This window comes from Lepisosteus platostomus, chromosome 1 (genome assembly GCF_059453375.1).
Source record: "Lepisosteus platostomus isolate fLepPlt1 chromosome 1, fLepPlt1.hap1, whole genome shotgun sequence".
In the NCBI taxonomy this organism is placed as follows: Eukaryota; Metazoa; Chordata; class Actinopteri; order Semionotiformes; family Lepisosteidae; genus Lepisosteus; species Lepisosteus platostomus.
The window spans coordinates 3,645,231-3,665,964 of record NC_142611.1 but is presented as its reverse complement, the minus strand read 5'-3'; the positions used below and the strand labels follow the sequence as shown (position 1 = coordinate 3,665,964).

General features: G+C 42.2%; 1 protein-coding gene and 1 long non-coding RNA gene across 11 annotated transcripts in view; one reads left to right on the top strand and one right to left on the bottom strand.

Annotated features, from left to right (window-relative positions):
• The window catches only part of LOC148677532 (uncharacterized), a 32,454-nt gene that overhangs the window by 5,521 nt on the left and 6,199 nt on the right, over positions 1–20,734 (bottom strand). For all 8 annotated transcript variants that reach the window (XM_088641099.1, XM_088641175.1, XM_088641332.1 and 5 more), the window contains 20 exons: positions 19,923–20,326; positions 18,052–18,206; positions 17,540–17,748; positions 16,755–16,894; positions 15,777–15,887; positions 14,804–14,962; positions 13,390–13,513; positions 13,090–13,293; positions 11,509–12,389; positions 10,659–10,798; positions 9,941–10,069; positions 7,995–8,323; positions 7,195–7,328; positions 5,237–5,365; positions 4,239–4,486; positions 3,375–3,540; positions 2,787–2,988; positions 2,411–2,541; positions 1,376–1,536; positions 515–669 (listed from right to left, as the gene is read on the bottom strand). In XM_088641099.1, the coding sequence (XP_088497225.1) occupies positions 515–669; positions 1,376–1,536; positions 2,411–2,541; positions 2,787–2,988; positions 3,375–3,540; positions 4,239–4,486; positions 5,237–5,365; positions 7,195–7,328; positions 7,995–8,323; positions 9,941–10,069; positions 10,659–10,798; positions 11,509–12,389; positions 13,090–13,293; positions 13,390–13,513; positions 14,804–14,962; positions 15,777–15,887; positions 16,755–16,894; positions 17,540–17,748; positions 18,052–18,206; positions 19,923–20,326 (4,311 nt within the window). The remainder of the gene's footprint in view (positions 1–514; positions 670–1,375; positions 1,537–2,410; positions 2,542–2,786; positions 2,989–3,374; positions 3,541–4,238; positions 4,487–5,236; positions 5,366–7,194; positions 7,329–7,994; positions 8,324–9,940; positions 10,070–10,658; positions 10,799–11,508; positions 12,390–13,089; positions 13,294–13,389; positions 13,514–14,803; positions 14,963–15,776; positions 15,888–16,754; positions 16,895–17,539; positions 17,749–18,051; positions 18,207–19,922; positions 20,327–20,734) is intronic.
• On the top strand, positions 669–8,669 carry LOC148677533 (uncharacterized). 3 transcript variants are annotated; one of them, XR_015940725.1, is made up of 3 exons: positions 669–979; positions 4,294–4,476; positions 7,653–8,669. It is a non-coding gene; the product is annotated as an uncharacterized LOC148677533 (long non-coding RNA). The 3 variants fall into 3 exon arrangements; XR_015940709.1 differs by having other exon boundaries at positions 669–997; XR_015940716.1 differs by lacking the exon at positions 669–979 and adding an exon at positions 3,390–3,526.

The following is a 20,734-nucleotide window of genomic DNA, read 5'->3' as shown; positions in this document are numbered from 1 at the left end:
AGGTGAACCAAGATGGCTGAAAAGAGGAGACAGAAAAGTCGGAGAGGTGCCAGCAAATTGGCGAGTGCAGATTTATGAGAGGGAAAAAAAAACAACATTGGTGTTTTATTCAAGCAAATAAAACTTTTTGTTGTTTTAAACATTCAAAACTACAAACGGGGCTCCTTAACCTTGGGAGAAACTGGCGAAGGCATGTGATGCTATACAGGCACAGATAAACCCTTCATTGCCTCAGATCTAACCTCTCATGCCATTCAGAATGCAGGTACTGTAAAATGGCTAGCTGGGCCAAATGGTCTCCTCTCCTTTGCACTCTGTCTTTTTTTTCCTTCTTAAATTTTTGCTGCTTCTGTTTTTCAAGAAGGAAATCAATACTAAAATAAGAAGCAAGAACGGCGTCATCCCTCAAGAGACGCTGGTGTGCTGCATTATTGATGCCGTGGCTGCTGTGGGTGTCCTTGTGGTCTCTCACGATGCGCCAGAACTTCACAGCAGCCCCTCCCTCGCCGCCTACCTGCTCGTCCCCGCTGAGGAGGTACAGATCAATAGCGTTGTGCTTCTCATTGGAGAGCTGCTGGAGCTCTCCTCTTTCCCTTTCCAGCTCCTTCTCCAGCCTCCTCTGCTTCGCTGTTTGGGTCTCGTTCCGACGTTCCCAGGGAGTCATGCGGGCTGGAAACAGCACAAGAGAATGAGTCACCCGAGCCAAAGAAAAGCGCAGCGGCTGAAGAGCCGCCAACAGCTGTGTATTTGCGACATCAGATGCACAATAACACTGCGTGTGTACAGAAACGCGTCTCTGACAGCTGCCTCTGAATGACCTTCAACAATGGCACAGGCCAGCTCTAAATTAAACAATCTCTACTGCAGTTCTGCTCTCGAAACGCTATGGATTCTGTTTTCTTTAAGTCTGCTCCGGTCTTCACACCTCCTAACCTGCTCCAAGCACAGATGTCCGGATGTCTACAGTTCCCTCTTCTAGGTACAGTAGAGGAGAAAGGTGGGACCAGGCAGTAGTGTGGAGTAGTGCCCGGGGTACTGGACTTGTCAGGGGAAGGTTGTGGGTTCAAATCCAAGGTTGTGGGGCACAGCTGTTATAGCCAAGTGCAAGGTATATCACTCAGGTGGCTTTAGCTAAATCCCCTGCTGTATAAATATGTAGATATTTAAGTTGACCGGGACAAAACCATCAGGCAAATGCATTTCTATCTTTTTTACTTCATGCACTTAGGTGTGAAAACGTGGAAAGGCAGGTGTTAATGAACATCGTACAAGAGCAAATGAACCCTTATTCCTTCTAAACACAATTGTTGCTGGCAGCTAGCCCCCATCGGTGTGCTGAGACCCATGACTCAGCAGAGTTCGACGCCTTAAGAACCTTTTGTTCTCTTCACTTTGGACAGGAGCTCTTCGCTGCCTCTGTCCTGAGAGCCGAACACAGTGTTTGCTGCATAGGAGACAAGTGACTGCTCCTTGTGAAATGGTTTTAAACGGCTTTTGATAAATCCTGTTTCAAGGTCCCAGATGATCAGATGGTCTCTGCAATTAAAATTGATGATTGTTTCCATCAGCATCTGAATGTTCAGTGGGCTAAAAGATGACCCTTTATAAAGACTTTAAACAAAAGTAAAACTACAGGACTATAAAACCTACTGCTGCTTTAAAAGGAAAAATGATAATGACTTTGAATACATTTTTCTCTCTTAATGATTTTAAAGTTCAAAATGTAGGCTTTACCCACTAGATCAGCATTTTTAGTTCTGATGCTTTGATCACTATTTTTTCAGTTTCAGACATTTTTGTTTATATTTTATGGAACATAATTTCCAGTTTCACCGTTACAGATTCTGTACTTTTTACTGTATAAGTAAATAAAAATAATGCTGTATATATTTACACATTTTATATGTTAACACCTTTACAGCAGTATCAAAAGTACAGTAAGAGCCTCCCTTGTATTAACCTAATTTGCAATGAAGGAATGCTCTTTTATAATTCTGAAGTCTAGGTCTCTTAACTGACAGTTTGTCATGTTATTCTATTAATATTCTCAAAATCTGAAGTTCCTAGACAAAAAAATTATCCCAAATTTTCCAACAGAGGACAAAGAAACAACAGGGTCAGCTGTTGTGATCCTGAACACTTCCTAGAAATGGCAGTTGACAAAAACCTACAAAAATGTTCCTGACGTTTAGTAAAAGAGATGATAAAATAGAGCAAAGACCATTATCTTTATAGTAGTCTATTATTTTTCATAATAACAACATTATTATTGTAACTGGTGCATGTCCAGCACAACTGCTAACACGATGAAGGGTCAGGATCTCTGACCTGAAGGCTCCAGCCCTTTTGAGTTTCATCTTACTTATATTTTTTTCCCTCAAGTATTCATTACAAGTAAAAGCATCCTCACCTGTTCTCAGAAAGTCCCAGCAGTAGGTCTCCGTCTAAAATCCTGTATTCATGCTTTTGACAGGGGATGATGTACAGACCAGTCTGCTTTTTAATGTACTTCTTCTTTAGCAGGTCATAGATCAAGAGTGTCTAATGAAACACAAAGCAAAGTGCGTGGTGTTTAAGGTACATGCACTTAAATAAAAGCACAGCCGTTATTACCTCGAATGATGTCCTAGTTGAAGACCTATTATCAGCTCAACACTTCGGTGCAAATTCAATGTGCTCCTCTCTGAGGTATTCTTGGGGGCGTCTGACACCTCAGTTTCTGAAAAGCTCCCGTGCGATGTGGAATGAGCGAGGAGCGGGCCCGTGCTGTCAGCGGCGGCGCGTACCTGAAAGATGGGCCGGGGGGTGTCTGTGAAGCTGGCCGTGCCCCTGTCCGTGAGGATGAACAGCCTCCTGTCCCTGACCAGGGCGATGTCGGCGCTTTCGTACAGCCCGCGCTCCAAGCTCAACCGCTTGACCCGGCAGCCCGACTCCGCCAGCTTCCACACGCTCACCGTGCCAGGCGTCACGCTTCTCCACACAACGTACCTGTCAAAGAAATGTGTCTTTTTACTTATTTGTCAGACACGCATGGACCAACGCACGCGTCGTACAAAATGAATACAACATGTTGCATGCAGCAAAGACTGCAATATGTATAAGAGGAATAATAAGGGTTCTTTTTAACTTCACAATTTGAATTCTTTCATTCCTAATTTCCCATTAAACTTTCAGTTTTGAACATAATATTCCTTATGTTATTTCCACCATCATGTTGCCATTAGGCCCACATAGCACAGCTCGTGTGCAGTGACTTGACATCTGCTTGTAAGACAAGTAGAGAAGAAGAGACTGAAAACACCTTCTGCATCTCCTGCCTCTTCATGTTTATCCTTCTCCCTCTCTCTTTTAATTCAACAGACTTTAAGACTCACCGGGGATATTTCTTCATGGGAACAACATCCTCGGCCCCATCACTTTTCACTTTGTACACATTGTAGCAGAGAGACTGATCGTTGATTCTAGAGGCTAAATTCCACACTCGGATGTAGCTTTCATTGCTGCACACTCCCAGACAGAACCGAAGGTCAGAGCAAGTACCTTCAAGTCAAAAAGCAGTTCAGTTTTACATGTCTGAGGCATCGGTGCATTGCCGTAAGCAATCAAGCCATTAAGAATATACAAATGCTATAGTAAGAGACCGCCATCCTAGTCTTACGTTTCCTAGAAGGCCCAGAATGTACAGTATGTGGTTGCTGTGATTATATAGCTTTATAAAGCGCTTTCTTTCTCCTTAAAATTGTATTCATTAATTGACTAAAGCACACAGGACACTAGTTTCCAGCCTTTGATTTGTTTATTCTTGGTATGAATCGTAACTGTGCTTCAGGCAGAATATCTTTAAGCTGTTGTCATCCATTCTCTACAATTTACTTATCTATACTTTCCCATTAAACTTCTCAGATCCTCTGTCCCATTCCTTGACAGACTATTTCCTGCAAGTGCAACCTTTTGATTTGGACAGTTTCAAAACAAAAATCACATAGGAAGTTGTGTGATCAAGTCAAAATCTAAACAGTTGATCATGCATTGCCTATGATCACGAAAAATAGGGGGCATTATTTTGGAAAAAAACAATCAGGATTATTTTATGAGGAAAGGGAGTGGTTGGTGTCTTTGATATTCCAATGTCTGTTGATTATCCACTGATAATCCAAGTTTGTAATATTGTGTTCAGTAGCCCCTTAAGCTGAAATATGCACACGCATTTAACTTTGCACACTGCCTGATCCACTGACCTGCCATAACCAAGCCAGGAGATTTCACCATGTGCTTGTGGTCCTCTGTCTCCAGGTTCCAGGTGACAATCTCGCTGGTCCCAGTAGCGGCTGAAGGGCAGAACGCCACAACGTGGGAGCCAAGTCTGTTCACACTGAGGTCAGAGAAAGGGTCGCTACTGCACCCCTTGATGGAGCGCAGATATGCAAAACTCTTGGTGCTGAACAGCTCGATGTGTACGATTTCACTCTGCCTCAGGTACGGGTACCTGAAAAAGGATCACTTCATTGTCTTAAAAGTGAAAGTTAATGTTCCACTGGCACGTTGTACTTGAATTACAGATCTAACCTCCCAAAGACAATATAAATTGTTTTAGAGGTATGTTAAAAAGAAGGCTGTGCGGCTTAATCTAAATAATAACGTGTATAGATCAGTATGAAGTTGCGTGTTGTCATAGCATCTCTTCTGAACCTTATCTCATGGAATCGTATTACCTCAAAGCAAATGAGCAGTGTGAGGGGCTGGACAAGATGACTTTCTTATTATGAAACAATACACCAGAGTAACTCCTTTCAGTTTTGTCAGCAAGACAAAAGTGAAAAAACGAATGCCACAAAGAAATTAAAAGCGTCAAAGCTACATCCCCGTCTGTGTGCCTGTGTGTCTCATGGAGAGAAAGCTGGGGTATGCAAAAAGACAAATTCCTAATGCAAGAAATTGTATATGGCCACTAAAGTGATCTTATCTCATCTTACATAATAGAGGAAATACCTCAAAACCCTTCTCAAACTGAATTTCATTGTGATGAAAATCAATGATGCCTAAAATGTAAAGTGTTTTGGTGTACACCTTTTTTCCTACCATCACGAAATCAATTGAACAATTGATGAAGAAGTCTCTTTTCCTGACTCCAAGTCAAATGCATAAAGGCGTAATTGCTAACTCTTTAAAATAACAAGTAGAGAGACCAGAAAAAAAGTGTTGGCTTCAGAAGGTGGCAAATACTGGGAAACTTTACCTGCAAAAGAGCAGGAAGTAGTCTGCAGTCACTTCGACTCCTTGGACAGAGGCCGCTGTCTGCTGGGCAACCAGCTTTGTCACGACCTCTGCCTTCCTGGCGCTGAGCACCATGGCCCCCTTGGCACTCCTAGACGACAAAGCCATGAAGAGAGCCTGTCAGAGAACACCTCTCCGCACTTGAAAGAGACTCCTATTAAAAGCGGCCCGCCGTATATCAGCTGTTACAGCATCTGACAAGGCGAAAATGGTGGAGGCTGTGTGTACTGTAAATGGTTTAACAGAGAGCAGGGTGCCTCGTTTTCCCTGCTCACCATAGCGGCAGCCTAGGGCTTCTCTTTTAACTCTTTTCTAACCGGCAGCAGAGCTTGAATAGAAGAAGGAAGATGCTCCACCATTTCACCTGCCTTCTGAGTTTAAGAGTCTATACAGTACATTTAAGGAGCACAGTGTATAGATACAGAAACATCAATATTGACACTGCTCTGGCTTTTGTTTTTGTATACAAAGCTTAAAAAAGCATTGCTCTTATAAAGTCTTTCACTGCAGGGTTAACAGTCCCAGGCAGTGAATGGAAGAGTACTTTAAATTTAAATTAAAAAAAAATACATTTACATCTGCATACGGCACATGAACACTTAGTGGCAACACCTAATTTTCCCCGTTTCTCCTTAGCAACTCAGTTCTAAACCTTCTTTTTTCATTTAATGAATTGGACAATTCCATGCTTTTACCCTAATTTTTGTAATGTGCATTCCTCCTTTTAAAAAATGATGTGCTAGAAAAAGACAACTGTTTAGTTTTTTCTACAGGTACGTCACACATGGAAGAAGGAGAAACGTCCTTCTAGGTTTTGCTTTCCTTATAGCAATTGAATAGCATGTGTGTGACACACTGCTGCCTCTGAGAGAGAGAAGACACTTTTCATTTTAAAAGGTACAGTTTCAGTTACCACTGGAGGATGTGATCCGTCACTTTAATCATATAAAGTGCTGAAAGCTGATAGCTGAAGACAAAAGATAAAATGTGTCTCTTATTGCTACATCAGTTCAGGAGCATAAATTCAAATACCCGTCTGTTACTAAATAGAAACATCGCCCAAGCAAAAAGAGTATCTTTAATATTGAATTACACCTTTTGGCATCTCAGAACTATCCTACATTAACAATTAAGGAACTCTTTTCAGCTGCTGTATGTAATACTGTATGTCTTGGAATTGTGTTTACCTGGTTTGACAAGTTGTTTACAAAATGGAGAACTAACGCTGTTCCTGAATTTGTACGTTATTTAATAACACTGTATATACATAAAATCTTTGAACTAACTTCATGTAAATGCAGATAAAACTGCCCAAAAATATTGGCTTCTGGAAGTTTATCTATGATACGTCTCAAATATTGTTCAAAATTGCAGACTTTATTAAGGGTAGCAGTATGACTTACTGTATGCTGTTTATGTAGCAAAAATCTAAAACAACACTGTAACTGAGTGTTGGATATACTGAATGACTAAGAGTAATTTTCTAGTTTACTAAACAGCAAGCAAGCAAATATACCCCACAATTATAGATTATTTTCTTCAGAGAATAGATAGAACAATACAAAATAATGTTAAATGAGATCATTTTTATTTTCCTAGCTTAATATTTCAGACAAGAAGGATACAGAAACATTTCCATTTTACAATTAACTTTGCTCTCATATGAATTTTAAACTAGTGTTCATTTGCAAGTCATGTTAGTGAAATAAACACTTGTCACACTAAGTGTATGAAACTCTGTAAAGGGCTACAATAACTATCCTGATATTCTGTCAACGGGTTATTATTGCAATTGTTTAAGTTTCAAATGAATGAAATTCTAAACAACACATTCCAATCTTAAGAAAAAAAGATCAAAGAAAAATATTAGGCTTAACATTTGTGATAAGACACGCTCCCATGTTTAATTTTGATACTGACCTATAGGCAAACAGGACATAATCTTTCACAGAGCCGCGAGAAACCAGGATGGAGCGGTCTTTGTGAATAGGGTTGTCATCGGGAGTGATGGTCACATCATAGAGCAATCTGCAGGAGGCTGCCAGATCAAACACCTACAAGAGACAGGGGCTGTTTATTGTCACCATCTGGAGAACAAGGGAAAAAAGCAACTGGTAAAGCATCATAGAGAGTTCTTCTCACACTCTTCTGTCTTCAATTGTTGTTACTTTTAATACCTGCAATTCAAAGGACAAAATGGAGAAAAAAAAGTATTGTTTTTTTATTTATGAAAGTAGTGTACATGGCAATAAACATTTTTTGCATGTTTCTTTTGTAAGGAAATTATAGAATTTTGTAATGAATTGAATTTTGTAAATAATAAGCTTGAAATAACTGTACATCTTATTAGGCTCACTCTTTGAATATCTTCTGTACAGGTGGCCTGTTCATGTTAGCAGCATCATTCAATCACTCTGTCAGAAAAGCTACAGGAGAAACTCAAAGGTGTTGCTTATAGCCGAGAGGTCAGCTGGACAAAATGGCAAACCTGAGCTGACACAACAGTGCCAGGTCCCAGCACATCAGCTCCTCTTGTGTAGAAGATTTGCCAGTTATTCTCTGCACTCTGAAACCAGCAGCGGGGAGCCTTTGCAGAGGGTAATTCGAAAGCAACGGGACTCTGTCACGCGAACAACAGGTGCAGGTGTTTGCCGGATCCACCCTGTGATGGGACTGGCCAAGAGGTTCAGACAGGAACACACACACACACCGGTGCTCACCTTCAGGGACCGACTTCCGTCATAGAACACCACGAGCAGCTGCCCGTCGGAAGCAGACGTGGCCACTGGGACGTCAAGGGAGTTCTCCGAGAAGACCATCTGCCCGGAAGCGATGTGCCACACCTGCAGGGTCCTCCTCTCCGTCAGTGCCACCAGAGTGTTGCCCAGGCACAGAGTGAGGGAGTCGACGCCGCTCCCGACGCCCCGGACGGTTCTCACTGCTCGGCCGGAGTTCAGGTCCCATATCTTCAGCGTCCGGTCTCGGGAAGCTGTGGCGACCACAGGCTCCTCCTTTGCTCCGGCGACTGCAGTGATCCCGCCGGCGTGGCCTGCCAGCGGGACAGACCACCCAGTGGTGAACACTGCTGCCCTGGAAGCACACTCAAGAGTGCAGTCACGACTGTTGTTTATCGCTCTTTACACCAACCGCGTTTTCCCTTTCAAGCTCAAAGAATACAGCACCGAGGCCACAGTTTGCGCAAGGTGCACCGAGGGAAAATATTGCATAATGGTAATAAATGATTACTTTGTACCACTCTCGTCTGTGTCACGAATTTTCTCACTGTTATGTTTTTATAGTTCATTGCTTTCTTTGAATGGACGTTGCCTGGGATAGAGACATTTAAATGAAGTGATAATGTATTTATTTATTGCGCTAATAAATCACTAAAAGTATGTGTTTTGTGAACTCCATGACGTTCTTTGTGAAGTGAGTCACATAAGATGCACACTGGTTAACTTTAATTAGCTATTATAGTCAGCAGTCTAATGAATTTCTTAAATCTACAGTAAACCAATAATATAATGATATTCACAACTGGGCAAAGCCAGATCCCAGCCCAAGACAGGTCTGGAAGTCAGCCAGAGGAGCAGGTACAGCAGTATCAAGGTCCTCAGTCAGGCTCAACATTTTTTTTAATTTCCCCAGCAGCACCATAATTAAAAGACGTCTTTGAACATGCACCTAACAACTCTTGTTCCTGTTTCTCATTATCCTCCCACACTCCCTTGAAGACATGCTGTTCAGATGGATTTATTGAAATTGTGCTCCAAGGTGACTTCAGAAGTGCATTCGTTGTTGCTAACGAATGGTGAGGATGGGCGACACGCAGCATTTTCTTTTCGGCACAGAGCACAGACGATCAAGGCAAATGTTGTGAATTGTTGCAAAGGAGGTGCCCTAATACCGTGTCTTCAGTTTACTTAACAACAGTTTAGTTCATGTTTTTAGCCAGAATGCAGAAGAACATGAAAAGCGTAGAACACTGCTGCAACTCAGGGTGACTTTAATATTCTTTATAAAGACAACTTTAGTAAATACGGCATTTTCTGAAGCAGCTCTTCCAGGTGTTTCTATTCCTACAGTATCTATGCAGCACAGACAAAAGAGCTTTTCTAGTGGCTGTGAAGGAAAAACAGGGAGTGGAGCTGACAGAAGAATTCATAACTGAACATGAATCATGTGAAGGCTGTGACTGTCCACACCTTCTCAAATTGATTATTACTGTGCATTGTGGTTTTAAATGACATGCTAAGTCCTAATGTACATCTGCTTCGGTTGAATCCAGGAGTTAAGTGTACTTTAAAAACACCTGAGAGCCATCGTTTTGAAGGTTCAGTGAAGTGTTTGAACTCAGTTTTGTTCCACAGACATCACGCAGACAGACAACTGCTCTTTCCTTCGTAAATGAATTCCTGTTAGTTGTAACTAAATTTATGTTTCTGACATGTATTTCGAAACGGTGATACTCTTGGGCTTTTATTGCTGTTGTTGGTGATCTAGAATATAGACAGCAGGTCACATACACATGGGACACCTAACTCATCCCTGAGGAATTCCTAAACAGATGTTGTAAGAGAAAAGGCATATTAACCCCCACCCTCTATTAACTGTGGCTGGTACTCCCGAAGCGTCCGGCCGGCGCTGTGAGCTGCAGTTCCCCTACCTGCCAGCAGGCGGTGGCCCAGTCCTCCTGGGGGCAGGAGGCAGGTGAACGAGGGCAGGAGGACAGGCACTGAGGAGCTATAGCACTGGGACAGCAGGGAGTGAAGGTGCGAGAACTTCCTGGGATCACCTGGGGGCATTCAAACCAGACCGCCCACTTAAAAAAACAGCCTAGAACTGCAAGTCTACACAGCCCTTAACGCATTTGAACCTGTGATATTAGTAAACTGTGATTGCAGCAGTTAGGTGTTTACTGAAATATGAGTAAAGACACTTTTTAAATAAATTAAACATAAGAAAAGGTTATGATTTTTTTAGAGCTCCTAATATTACATGCAAAAAAGGTCAAAAGACTACATTTTGTGAAAAGAGTATCAAATACTTTAAAAGGCAGGTCACACATTGTTTTTTTTGTAGTGAAATCTATAAAGAAATTTATCATTTGAACATAAAAAGAAAACCTTTTTAGGACCAGAGTCAATACAGATCAGTGATATTCACTCGTGGACCTAGAAGGCAACTGTCCACCAAGGTTTTGCAGGACACTCAATGAGTCAAGACCTGGAGACAGTGGTAACATTGACCATCTACCAGAACAGGTGACTCAGTAAGTTCATGAAGTCCAGGGGGGACCGAAAAGCAGAAAACCCAGCCGCCCTCCAGGACCAGGAGTGAATATCGGGGAGGTAGACAAACATTCTTCCGAAGCGACGGAGTACCGGGCGCCACTGGGCGGTCAGTGGAGAGGACCTCATGCAGACGCCCCACAAGCTGGGAGGCCAGCTGGCACGGGTCCTGAAGCAGGGTCTGCTGGGACAGCTCCAGAGCCTCGCTCAGCACACACACGTCGGCCAGTTCCCTGATACAACACGACAGCTCAGGCAGGAAACTACGCAGTCACACCACGCATTCTGCATGCACGGCAAAAATGAAAGGCCATCATGCTCATTCGTCTTTTTTGTCTAGAAACATGTACTCAGATACTGATGGTGGCGAGAACAAACTCCCCAAGTATTAAAAACTTGAATCCAGTTTTAGAGTAGCCAGCACAAACACAGGGAGAACACTCAACACGGACCAGGAGGTGGCTCCATGGTGGAATCAAATCCAGCTCCTCTTTTCTGATGTCTTGTAAGTCATACGAATCTCTCATGATAGTCCATTGAGCTCATGTATCGTTATCCACTCTTAACTCCTCCAACCATTACTAAAGTTGTGTTCAAAGAACACATCTTATTCATGAAAAGCTTCGCTATGGAGAAAAGGTTAAGGCAGTCACCAGAGAAATATTTAAAACATTACTATGAACACTATTGTGAAGTTCAGTCTATCTTAAGGAGCTTATTTCGTTTGGTTTCTGTTTTATAAAAAGCTGCATGTATTCAGCTATAGACTACTGAACAGACAATTTAATCTGTAAAAAAATAAAAATGTAGAGCCAAGATTTAAAAGCAACAGGGGCACAATAGGTTCTCTGCACAACGATTATCATACTGGATCCCAGTGTACTGCAACTGTATAGTAGTACAGTATACTAAAAGTATGGGAAAACATATTCAGTATGCATACTTCTCTGGAGTAACGGCTGCCTTCAGATCCTCTTCGACATCAATAATGGACAAGCCCCACAGTTTGTGCAGCAGAAATTCATAGTTGAATAGGCACTCGGTCAACAGCGTTGGGACCTGCCCAGACTTAATTAGGTGGTACGGCACTCCATGAAGTTTCCGGACGTTGAAGAAGTAGTTCTTTACCGAGTCTTTTTCCAGCACCCACGCCAGAGGCTGGAAGACATGTGTGGTTGCACTGTTGCCAGGATGGAGCGATTTCTTCCCTAAGAAATAGTTCGCGTACTCAGCATGAATGGAGACCCGGACTTCCTTGGATTTCAGGTATCTCTGCTCGCATGCTTGCCTCAGGGCGGAGTGTGCCCAGTTGAGCACGTACGTGTTGTCTGTGTTCTGCTCCGTCAGGTGACTCCCGAAGTCCAGCCTCAGCTTCGCCCACAGGACATAAGGCAGCCTGGGAGCAGAGGGCCTGTGGGACAGCTCCACCTCCCGCATGGCTGCCTGGTCCAGGGACAGCAGGTCTATCAGCTCCTCCTCCGGGAGCCCGTTCCGGGACAGCGTGACGAGAGACGCGGACTTCCTCACAAGCTGCTCGCCGTGGGCCTTCTCCAGCCTGGCTAAGACGGCCTGGTACAGCCCGGGGAGGTCCCCAGGCAGACGCGTGCCCGACGGCGCGGCGAAGGAGGTCCACAGCCGGCTCTCCGCGTAGGCGATCTCAAGATACAGGGGGCAGGGGCAGGACTCGCAGGCCTCCGTTAGGAGCTTCCACTGGTCAGCTCGGACACTTCGGCCGTCCCTCTCCAGCTTCCTCAGGAGCGTCCGGTGGATGTCTGCTTGGCTTAGAGGGCTCACAACCAGGAAGTGCGGCTTTGTGGCCTGCCTCTGGGAAACAAGGCGATTACTGTTTAAAAACAAAATGAAGGGGAGGCGCTGTCTTTGTAGAGCCTCAAAAACGTAGCTCACACAGGTCATTTCTACAGCCCCCCCCCCCAGTTCTTTTTATTGCCAATAGATTTTAATTTCAGTTTTCAGTGTTCAAGAATGTCACTTAATTTTATACACTAAAACAAGGATGTTACATAAATAACCAAACAAAAATGAAGCCTGTTTTAACCATGTACATAATGTAATATCAAACATTGCTCAGTTCGGACATTGAGAGGTGAGATTATTCACAAAAAGCATATTAAAGAGATGTGAAGGAAGCCTTATCTTTTTAGGTACCCATTATTTCTAAAACACTCCCTATTTACTATAAGTATGATCCATGTCTTATGAAAAAATAATGCATATAATTTATATGGATAAATGGCATATCAGCCAAGTTAATTCTCAAAATCCTTTTGTTTAATATGGGTTTAAGGATTTTTAAGACCAAATATTATTTGTTATTTACTAAAAATAAATAGTATTTATTTTTCAATTTCATCCTATTCCATGTAATGATTTTTCATTTCATTATTCAATTTGCTGCATTTTCTTGTTCTGTGTTGAGTAGTAAATAGCCCTTGTTAAAAAGCCCTATTTAAAATAGCCCCAGTTAAGGTAGCTGTGGAACTACAGTACACCTGGTTCTACACACCTTCAGTAGTTCTGCACAGCTGGACTCTGTTGATGCGGATAATATGAGATACACATGCTCTGGAAGGCAAGCTGGGAGCCAGGAGATGTCCGAGTTGTGCTCCTCAGAGAGCTCATCAAGTCCATCCAGAACAATCACGACAGGGCTGTCTTGGGTCACAGACTCGAGCAGGGACAGAAACTTGTTCGAGAGCTCCTCCAAACTCTGAAAGAAAAGAGGTGTACAAACCAGTACCATTTACAAACACACTGAGGAGGCGGTCAGGGAATTCAGTGTTAAATACAGTAAGTGAGACAATACCTGGGAGAAACTGGTGGGCACATTGTGCACCTCACATAGCTGGAAACACAGGCTCTGAAGCAACAAACGCACATTTCTGCTCTCTCCAGTGATTCCAATGAAACGGACAAGAACCCTCACATTTCTGTAAAAGAGAACTCACAGTTAATAGACAGCACTTTCTTTCAATGGGGGACAAGATATTTTCAGGGTGAATCTATGCGTAAGAGCTAAGTAAGGTTATAAATGAGAGAAAGCCAGTCTAGATCTAGTTGATTACTATTAGCTAATTGACTTGTAGATCTCATCCAGCTGTTTCCTGAAAGAAGTGATGAGATCGGTTTCAACAACCTGGCTGGGTAGCTTGTTACAGACTCACATTACCCTTTCTGTCTCCCGTTTTGACTTTTAATGCACATCTCAGTAGTGTTCACTAGTGTCATCTGATTTGTGTTTAACTCTTGACTCGGAAGAATCCAACTGGTTGACGTTGTAAGAGTCCTTGAGGATTCTGAATTATTTTTTATTGGGTGCCCTTTTCAAGCTATTCAAGACTCAAAAGATTCAGTTCTACCTTGTCAGCGTTGGACATTCCTTCAGGGATGTACAGTACCTAGTTGCTTTTCTAAGGAATGATTCTAAAATGCCAATACCTTTTTTGCAACATGGTGATCACAGTTGTAGACAATATACTACATGCTAAATATTCAGTAGTGAGATGTTCTCACTACTGCGAAGGCTGGCTAGCACACTGTACTATTTTACCTTATGCCTCTTTACATACAGTACCTATACTGCATATATTTACTAAATATAACCAGGATTCCCCATGGAGTGGTATGCATATAATCACGATGAACATGTGAGGCCCAAGTGAACAAGAGGGATCTTAGGTTACTGTACAGCAGGTCACTAACCCTAACCCTGCCATCTGAATCTGAAGTTCATGATCTGTCTGGATTCATTTGCCCATGGATTAACATCTCCATGTGAATTAAATGTGGGCTTACAGGTGCAAATAATCAGGAGTGTGTAGCCAGAGACACGCTGTAGAGGAAGTTTTGATGTTGCCTTCACATCCACTCTGCACATGTTCTGTAGCAGTGAGTTGAGGTAGATTAACAATGAGAAATTCCAAATTGCAGCATTAAGAAAACTTGTATTTTTAAGGCTGAAGAAAATGGAAAACAAAACATGAAGCTTTGGTGATAGGATTCTGCTCTAGTTAGCTCAAAAAAACTTAATGGTCTGAATTTTCCTGATATTTTGGGTCCGTGCTTGGATGATCTATATCCTGAATCTGTCTGTCTACTCTGGTGGAAAAACAAGCTTTTAATACAGGACAACAGCAAGCAGCCCTTCAGCCATACAGTCTACCTTTCTAATTTCACCAACTGGGAAGGCAAACATTCAAGAGAGAAGACTGGACACCCACCCTGTTACCCAGCTGGAGGCCAGAGAGGCCACTCTGGCCATGATCGTGCTTTTCCCAGATCCTGGATCCCCCAGCAGGACCACCGGCTCCCGGCTGGCACGCTGCACCACCTCTCTCAACCCCACCAGAACGGACTCCCCTGGCGCGCAACGTCCGGCTCTGGACAAGAAAGGGGATAAATGCAGCAGAACAGGTTAACTGCAAAACGAGCAACCTGCTTGCTTCAGGTTGTATCAGTATCTACAGGATGCTTAGAAAGCTGGCCTATTCGCTGCAGTGTGATGATGCTGCGTGTACCAGCTGGTTCACATACACATGGGGCCTGCAGGAACACTTACTGTAGCAATGGGACTCACCAGTCTCTGAATACCGGTGCTCCTCACAGCCTTCCTAAAGTGTTACCTTGTGCCCATTGGTGTTTTCCAACTTCAGCCAATTAAACAATTAACCTAATTATCTTCTTAATTAGCCTGGTGTTTTCCTAAGGCCTTTTACAGTTGATTACTCAAAACATTCACATTGTGAAACATTGTTTGAAGGTACAATTGTCTGGTTAGGATTATTTCAGTTATGCAGTTAATTAGAAGTAAGACAGGGAAAGCAAGAGATTTTTGAATCACTGGGGCAGGTCTAACATTATGAATGTCTCCTAACATATAAGGCAGCAGTGTGGAGCAGCGGTAAGGACTCTGGACCAGAGTTTGTGTATTCCAGTTGGACAGGCATACATTGAATACTTGACATATTGCTCTTCATTCAGACTGCCCTAGTAAATACCTGCTGCATAAATAGATACCCTTAAAGTTAATATTGCAAATTTGTTATTAATTGCTTGAAATGTGCATAAGTGCATTTATATACTGGAAAATATACTGCATTGAGGTGTATTACATATCTCCCATTGACAATAATTCAATACTGCGGTTTACAAACCGGATCAGAACAGCAAGAATAAAAGATTGTTGGAACTCACAGAGCATGTCTGTGGTGAATATGCAGTAGAATTTCTTCCTCAGTCTGTCTTCTAAACATTTCTCCTCTCCTGACATCAGGGGATTCCCTGGATGTCTTAGACCTTATAAGCCTGAAAGAATTTAAAAAGATCACACAACGAAGTGAAATGATTTTTAAAATAAATCAAACCAGGGTTTGAAGTGCACATTAAAGAGTATACAATACAATTAAGACTTAGATGTCCAAAACCAAGGTACATGATAAAAGTTCATGATTTGGACTAGATTTTGTCTATGTGGTATTTGAAGGTTAAGCATTAATCATCTGGTCTGCTGATACTTTCTCCTGAGTAAGATGACTGACTGATTACAGGAGGAACATTACACATTACATTAAAGCTGTGCCTTACATGTGTTTAGACTGAAAGTCAGAGACACTTATTACTCTGTCTGATTAAAGTTTTGGCACGTTGTCTTTTACACCAGACTCGATTAAGGAACACGGCCTAAGTAATAAGTGTATCTGAAAGGTTTACTCCAGTGGTGAAACAATTATCCTTCTCTTTTTTTATGAAAGCACCAAGCGCAAACTCTGTTTCTTAAGGGGGGTGAGAAAGAGTAACGTGATCTCTAAAAAGAAAAGGTATCATGTATGCAGGACCCTGCAGGCATACATCAGGTATGAGCAAACAAAGTGGCCAAGCACACAACAACAAGTTGCCTTCTCAGCAGCTGTTGTCAAGGCTGTAGGAGACATTCTTTGTTTTAGAAATCTCTTCCACAATGAATGGACCGACCTTCATAGGTACAGCAACAGAGGTCAGCTACAACTGAAAATCAGCTCTCCATTCGGTATTGTGGATAATGTACATATATTCTGCTGTTACGAACCTTAAAATCACAAAACTGAAGTTAAAATCAGAAGCCGTCTAAGAATGCTTCACCTTCAGCCTTGGGGAGGTCCTCAGACACACTGTGACGAAACGAGTTTGCTTTACCTGTTCAGGTGAGCAAGGACAGTTCTCTGGAAGTGGCTGCAGATGCTCTGGGTGTAGTACAGGTGGGACCTGTTGAGCTGGGGGCTGATCCCAGCTCGGCCCCAGCCAACACTGTACTCGTAGATGTTCGTATGACGTAGCTGTTGTCAAAGAAGAAAGACGCACAGGGCAATTGTTTTTTCATTCAGCTGAACATACTGTGTTTGGAAACTGAGCCAAGTTTGAAAAACCAATGGGATAACTGTCCTACAGATGCAATGTGGTTTTTTATCAGCCCTATTCATTGATATGCACCCTTACAGTACACAACAACTGCAGTATTAAATTTGTAGCAGAAAAATGACAGATTGTGTAGGAACCAGATGCCAATCTTGGATCTACAGTGGATTAGTTTACAGTTGCTGTAGTTGTCAGAGAAGCTGATGGAACATTATATGTGTGCTCTGTTGCTTGGTGCATTTCACATCTCATTCCTCTACCTCCACATCTCCCTCTGGCTATATCTGCAGTGTATATAAATCTCCCTTATTACTGGCACCAGCTCACCGCCACTGTTGAACAGAAGTGACTGACTGTTTACTGGTTCCAAAGTTTCTCCCTTCTTAATGGTACAGTTAGTCTGGAGAAGACAGGTGTTAAGCACAATGCGTCTGCGCCCCCATTAATCTGTCTTCTCCTCTTCTTCACCGACCACCGTCGCTCACAAACAGCTTGCATTAATGTGCCGATTAAAAATCAGCAGAACAGGAGGTCTGAGAGAGTCGAAGGAAAGAGAAAAATCTGACCTTTGCATGTATGCTGTCCATAAATTTCTGGTGGGCCGCATACAGAGTTTCATTTATTTCTGGTTGGCTTGTTAAGATATCGATGTAGTCCGATGCTTTCTCACTTCCCAGGTTGTACTTGATGTCCGTTATGGTTCTCTTATACCAGTGGCAGTGTTCTTCAGGGGGACCAGCTGTATGAAGCCCCTGTGCAACTTCAACGTCCACAACTGAGAAAGAAACAGAAACAGAAATGGATCTCAGGAATCGGGACTGGGGATGACAACGCAACAGAACTAGATGTACTGAAAGTGTTTCAAGATCTGGCTCAACCTGGCCAAGGGAGTATAGGTAGCTGCAGAGGTGGAGGACGGATATTTATAGTTTTGTTTTTAAATTAGGTGACCGCTTCAGGAATGATTATGAGTTAGGGACCAGAGATGAAATTGAACCGTCCTTGTAAACTCCATAAAGTAACTCCAATTACTGCTCTGGAAAACTTGAGCGAATCTTCAAATACTTTGGGCCTTGACCTGTCCTCAGGAGAGAGGAGGTGCTGCTCTCTCCCCCAGATGCAGGGCTGTTCTCCTGGAGGGCCTTGCAGAGCTTCTGAGACGTGTGCAGCCAAGTCTTCTTCGCCCGCTGTCTTCTCGATGGGTCTTTACTGGCAAAGTCTTTGTAGTGAGTGCTGTGCGTCCACAATAAAGACACGCAAAGAAGACGTCTTTAAAACACAGGGTTTTCAACTAAATTCGGCACAGTAAAGTGAAACAGATTTTAGAACTATTATTATTATATATTATTACTATGGAGTTATTCACATTTTTTAGATTCGTACTTGCATTTATTTCTGATGAAAAACTCTTAAAAGTCTTGCAATTACCATCTCCCACAGAAAAAAAAATATTGTGTCATTTTTAATTAATTTCACATATTAGCTTCTGCTTTTGCACTTTCCAAACTTTGAAATTACTTGGGATCACAATGCCTTTGTTAAGTGACTTTACAGGCACAAATTGATCTAGATTTGATACTGTCCACCTCACTCCACAACTGAATACAGTGAATGTGAGTCAGCAGAAATCTCCAAATGAATTTCTTTGAATAATCAGAAATTGTTCTAGCATGTGCCTCAATGATGAATATAAGTGTGAGTCACAACCCACATCAACATGGTATGAATTTTTACATATTTTAATAGGCTTTAATACCTTTAGAATAACAAGCTGTATTCAATAAATCAGATGTTTTACCCACTAAAAATATAGAGGCACCCTTGATTTTTCAAAGATTTTTTAAAAATCCTTAATAACATAAAAAGAACTGCATAACCGGAATGGTTTGCATTTCTGAAGTACCACCACATCCATAAGCCACAGTAAAGTAACAAGTAATAGGTTTATTCCATGCTGAATGGAGAAGAAAGAAAACACAACGTTTTGGCTGTGGTGTTTTCTTTCTTTTCTTTTCAGCAGGGAATAAACCTTTCCTTGTTCCTTTAAAGCCTACACCTGCTGACACAGCTCCCCACCTGAACTACTTTATTATACTTAGTTGTGCACTTTCAAAGAGACTGTCACTCAGTATCAAATTCCATGTAACATTTTGTTGTGTATTAGCAGCCTTGTAATCACTATCAATCTTTCAAAAGTCTCTTCAGGGTCCATTGTTGTAAATTTATACACGTTAACCTGTCTGACCCCTTATTCACTCTGGGAGATCTCACTGTACTTGGACTCATGGCAACCAAGCAAAACATCCATGTTCCATGAGCAAGAGATATCCTATAACACTAGCAGCAGACGTTTGTCAATAACCTCAAACCAGTTATGCAAGCCACATGAGATTTTGAAATAGACTATGCCAATGGTGTTCTTAAAGCTGCAACCCTTGGAGAGCACGATGTTTTGCTCGTCTTTGCAGACTGTGTCATTCCATGGGATTTACAGTTTCTTTTTTAATCTGCATTGATTTATGAGTCTGCAAATGCCCATCTCCACTTACTAGCACTTCTGACTTGCCTGTAGGACTATTTCCATGATATCTGCAAATGACCATAGTGGTCAGCATGGGAGCCCTGGCTTCAATGCCAGCCCTGGGGTGCTGTCTGTGTGGAGTTTGTATGTTCTCTCTGTGTTTGAGTGGGCTTTCCCTGGGTGCTCCAGTTTACTCCCACAGCGCAAGGACATACTGGGGGGTTAACTGGCTTTTTGGAAGACTGTGAATGATCACAGATCTCAGTTGAGAGCTTCTTAAATACAGTTGTAATAGCAGCTGGCATCATTACAATTTGGAACCTTTTACTTGGAAGCTTTAACTTCTCTTGGTTCTGTGTAGAAATGTAAAAATGTGTAAAGCTGAGGATAGATGAGTAAGTTCAGACTTAAAGCAGACAGGTGCTCACCTGACTGGCAGAAGACAGTACATAGCAGGTTTACAGTTCTCATCAAGCTTGTACCAGTGAAGAAGGAGGCTTATTTCCTTTTCAAAATCAGAGACAGATTTTGCTCCCATCTGAGAAAAGATTAACTTGTCCTGGTTAGGCAAGGAAGTCTGAGAAAGGCTGTCCTTGTCTAAAAGCTGTGAGTTGTTTTCTTGTTGCCTTGTGTGATCTGTCTCAGTGGAAAGACTTTCTACACTGCTTTGTGGGACACTGGTTTGAGAGCTCAGCTCCTTGTCTTCTTTCGAGAGCCTCCTTCGTGACATCTCCAGCCTCTTTCTTTCGATAACATGGAGAACGGCTTCAAAGGCAGTCTTGGAGATCCTGGTAGGCAATATTTGCGCATCATGCTTCTGACCTGTGAATAACTTGAAAACATAAGAGAAATTATAGAAAAGCGCTGATCCTGACACAAGATTTCAAAACAGTAAGATACATTTGTTTGAGGAAAGCATGATTTAGGTATTAATGTTGAGCTTCTACAGTAGTATTGGCTATTAAAAATTTTGTTTCTGAATTGCCAAATCATCACAGACAGTATAAAACAATAAGACTGATTTGAGTTCCTTGATACATCCAGAGCCCTCCAAACGTTTTGGGAAATGTAACAGTAGCTTTTCAGTCAAGCAATTTCTGTTTGTGATTGTGAGATTGATATCAATAATGCTAAGCAAAATGTCCTGTATAATTTATGTTTGGGTAATTTCATGCTTCCATTTCATAATATTAGCTCAAAAACGTTCTTTTCGATTTCAAGTGAACGGTGATTTCAAATG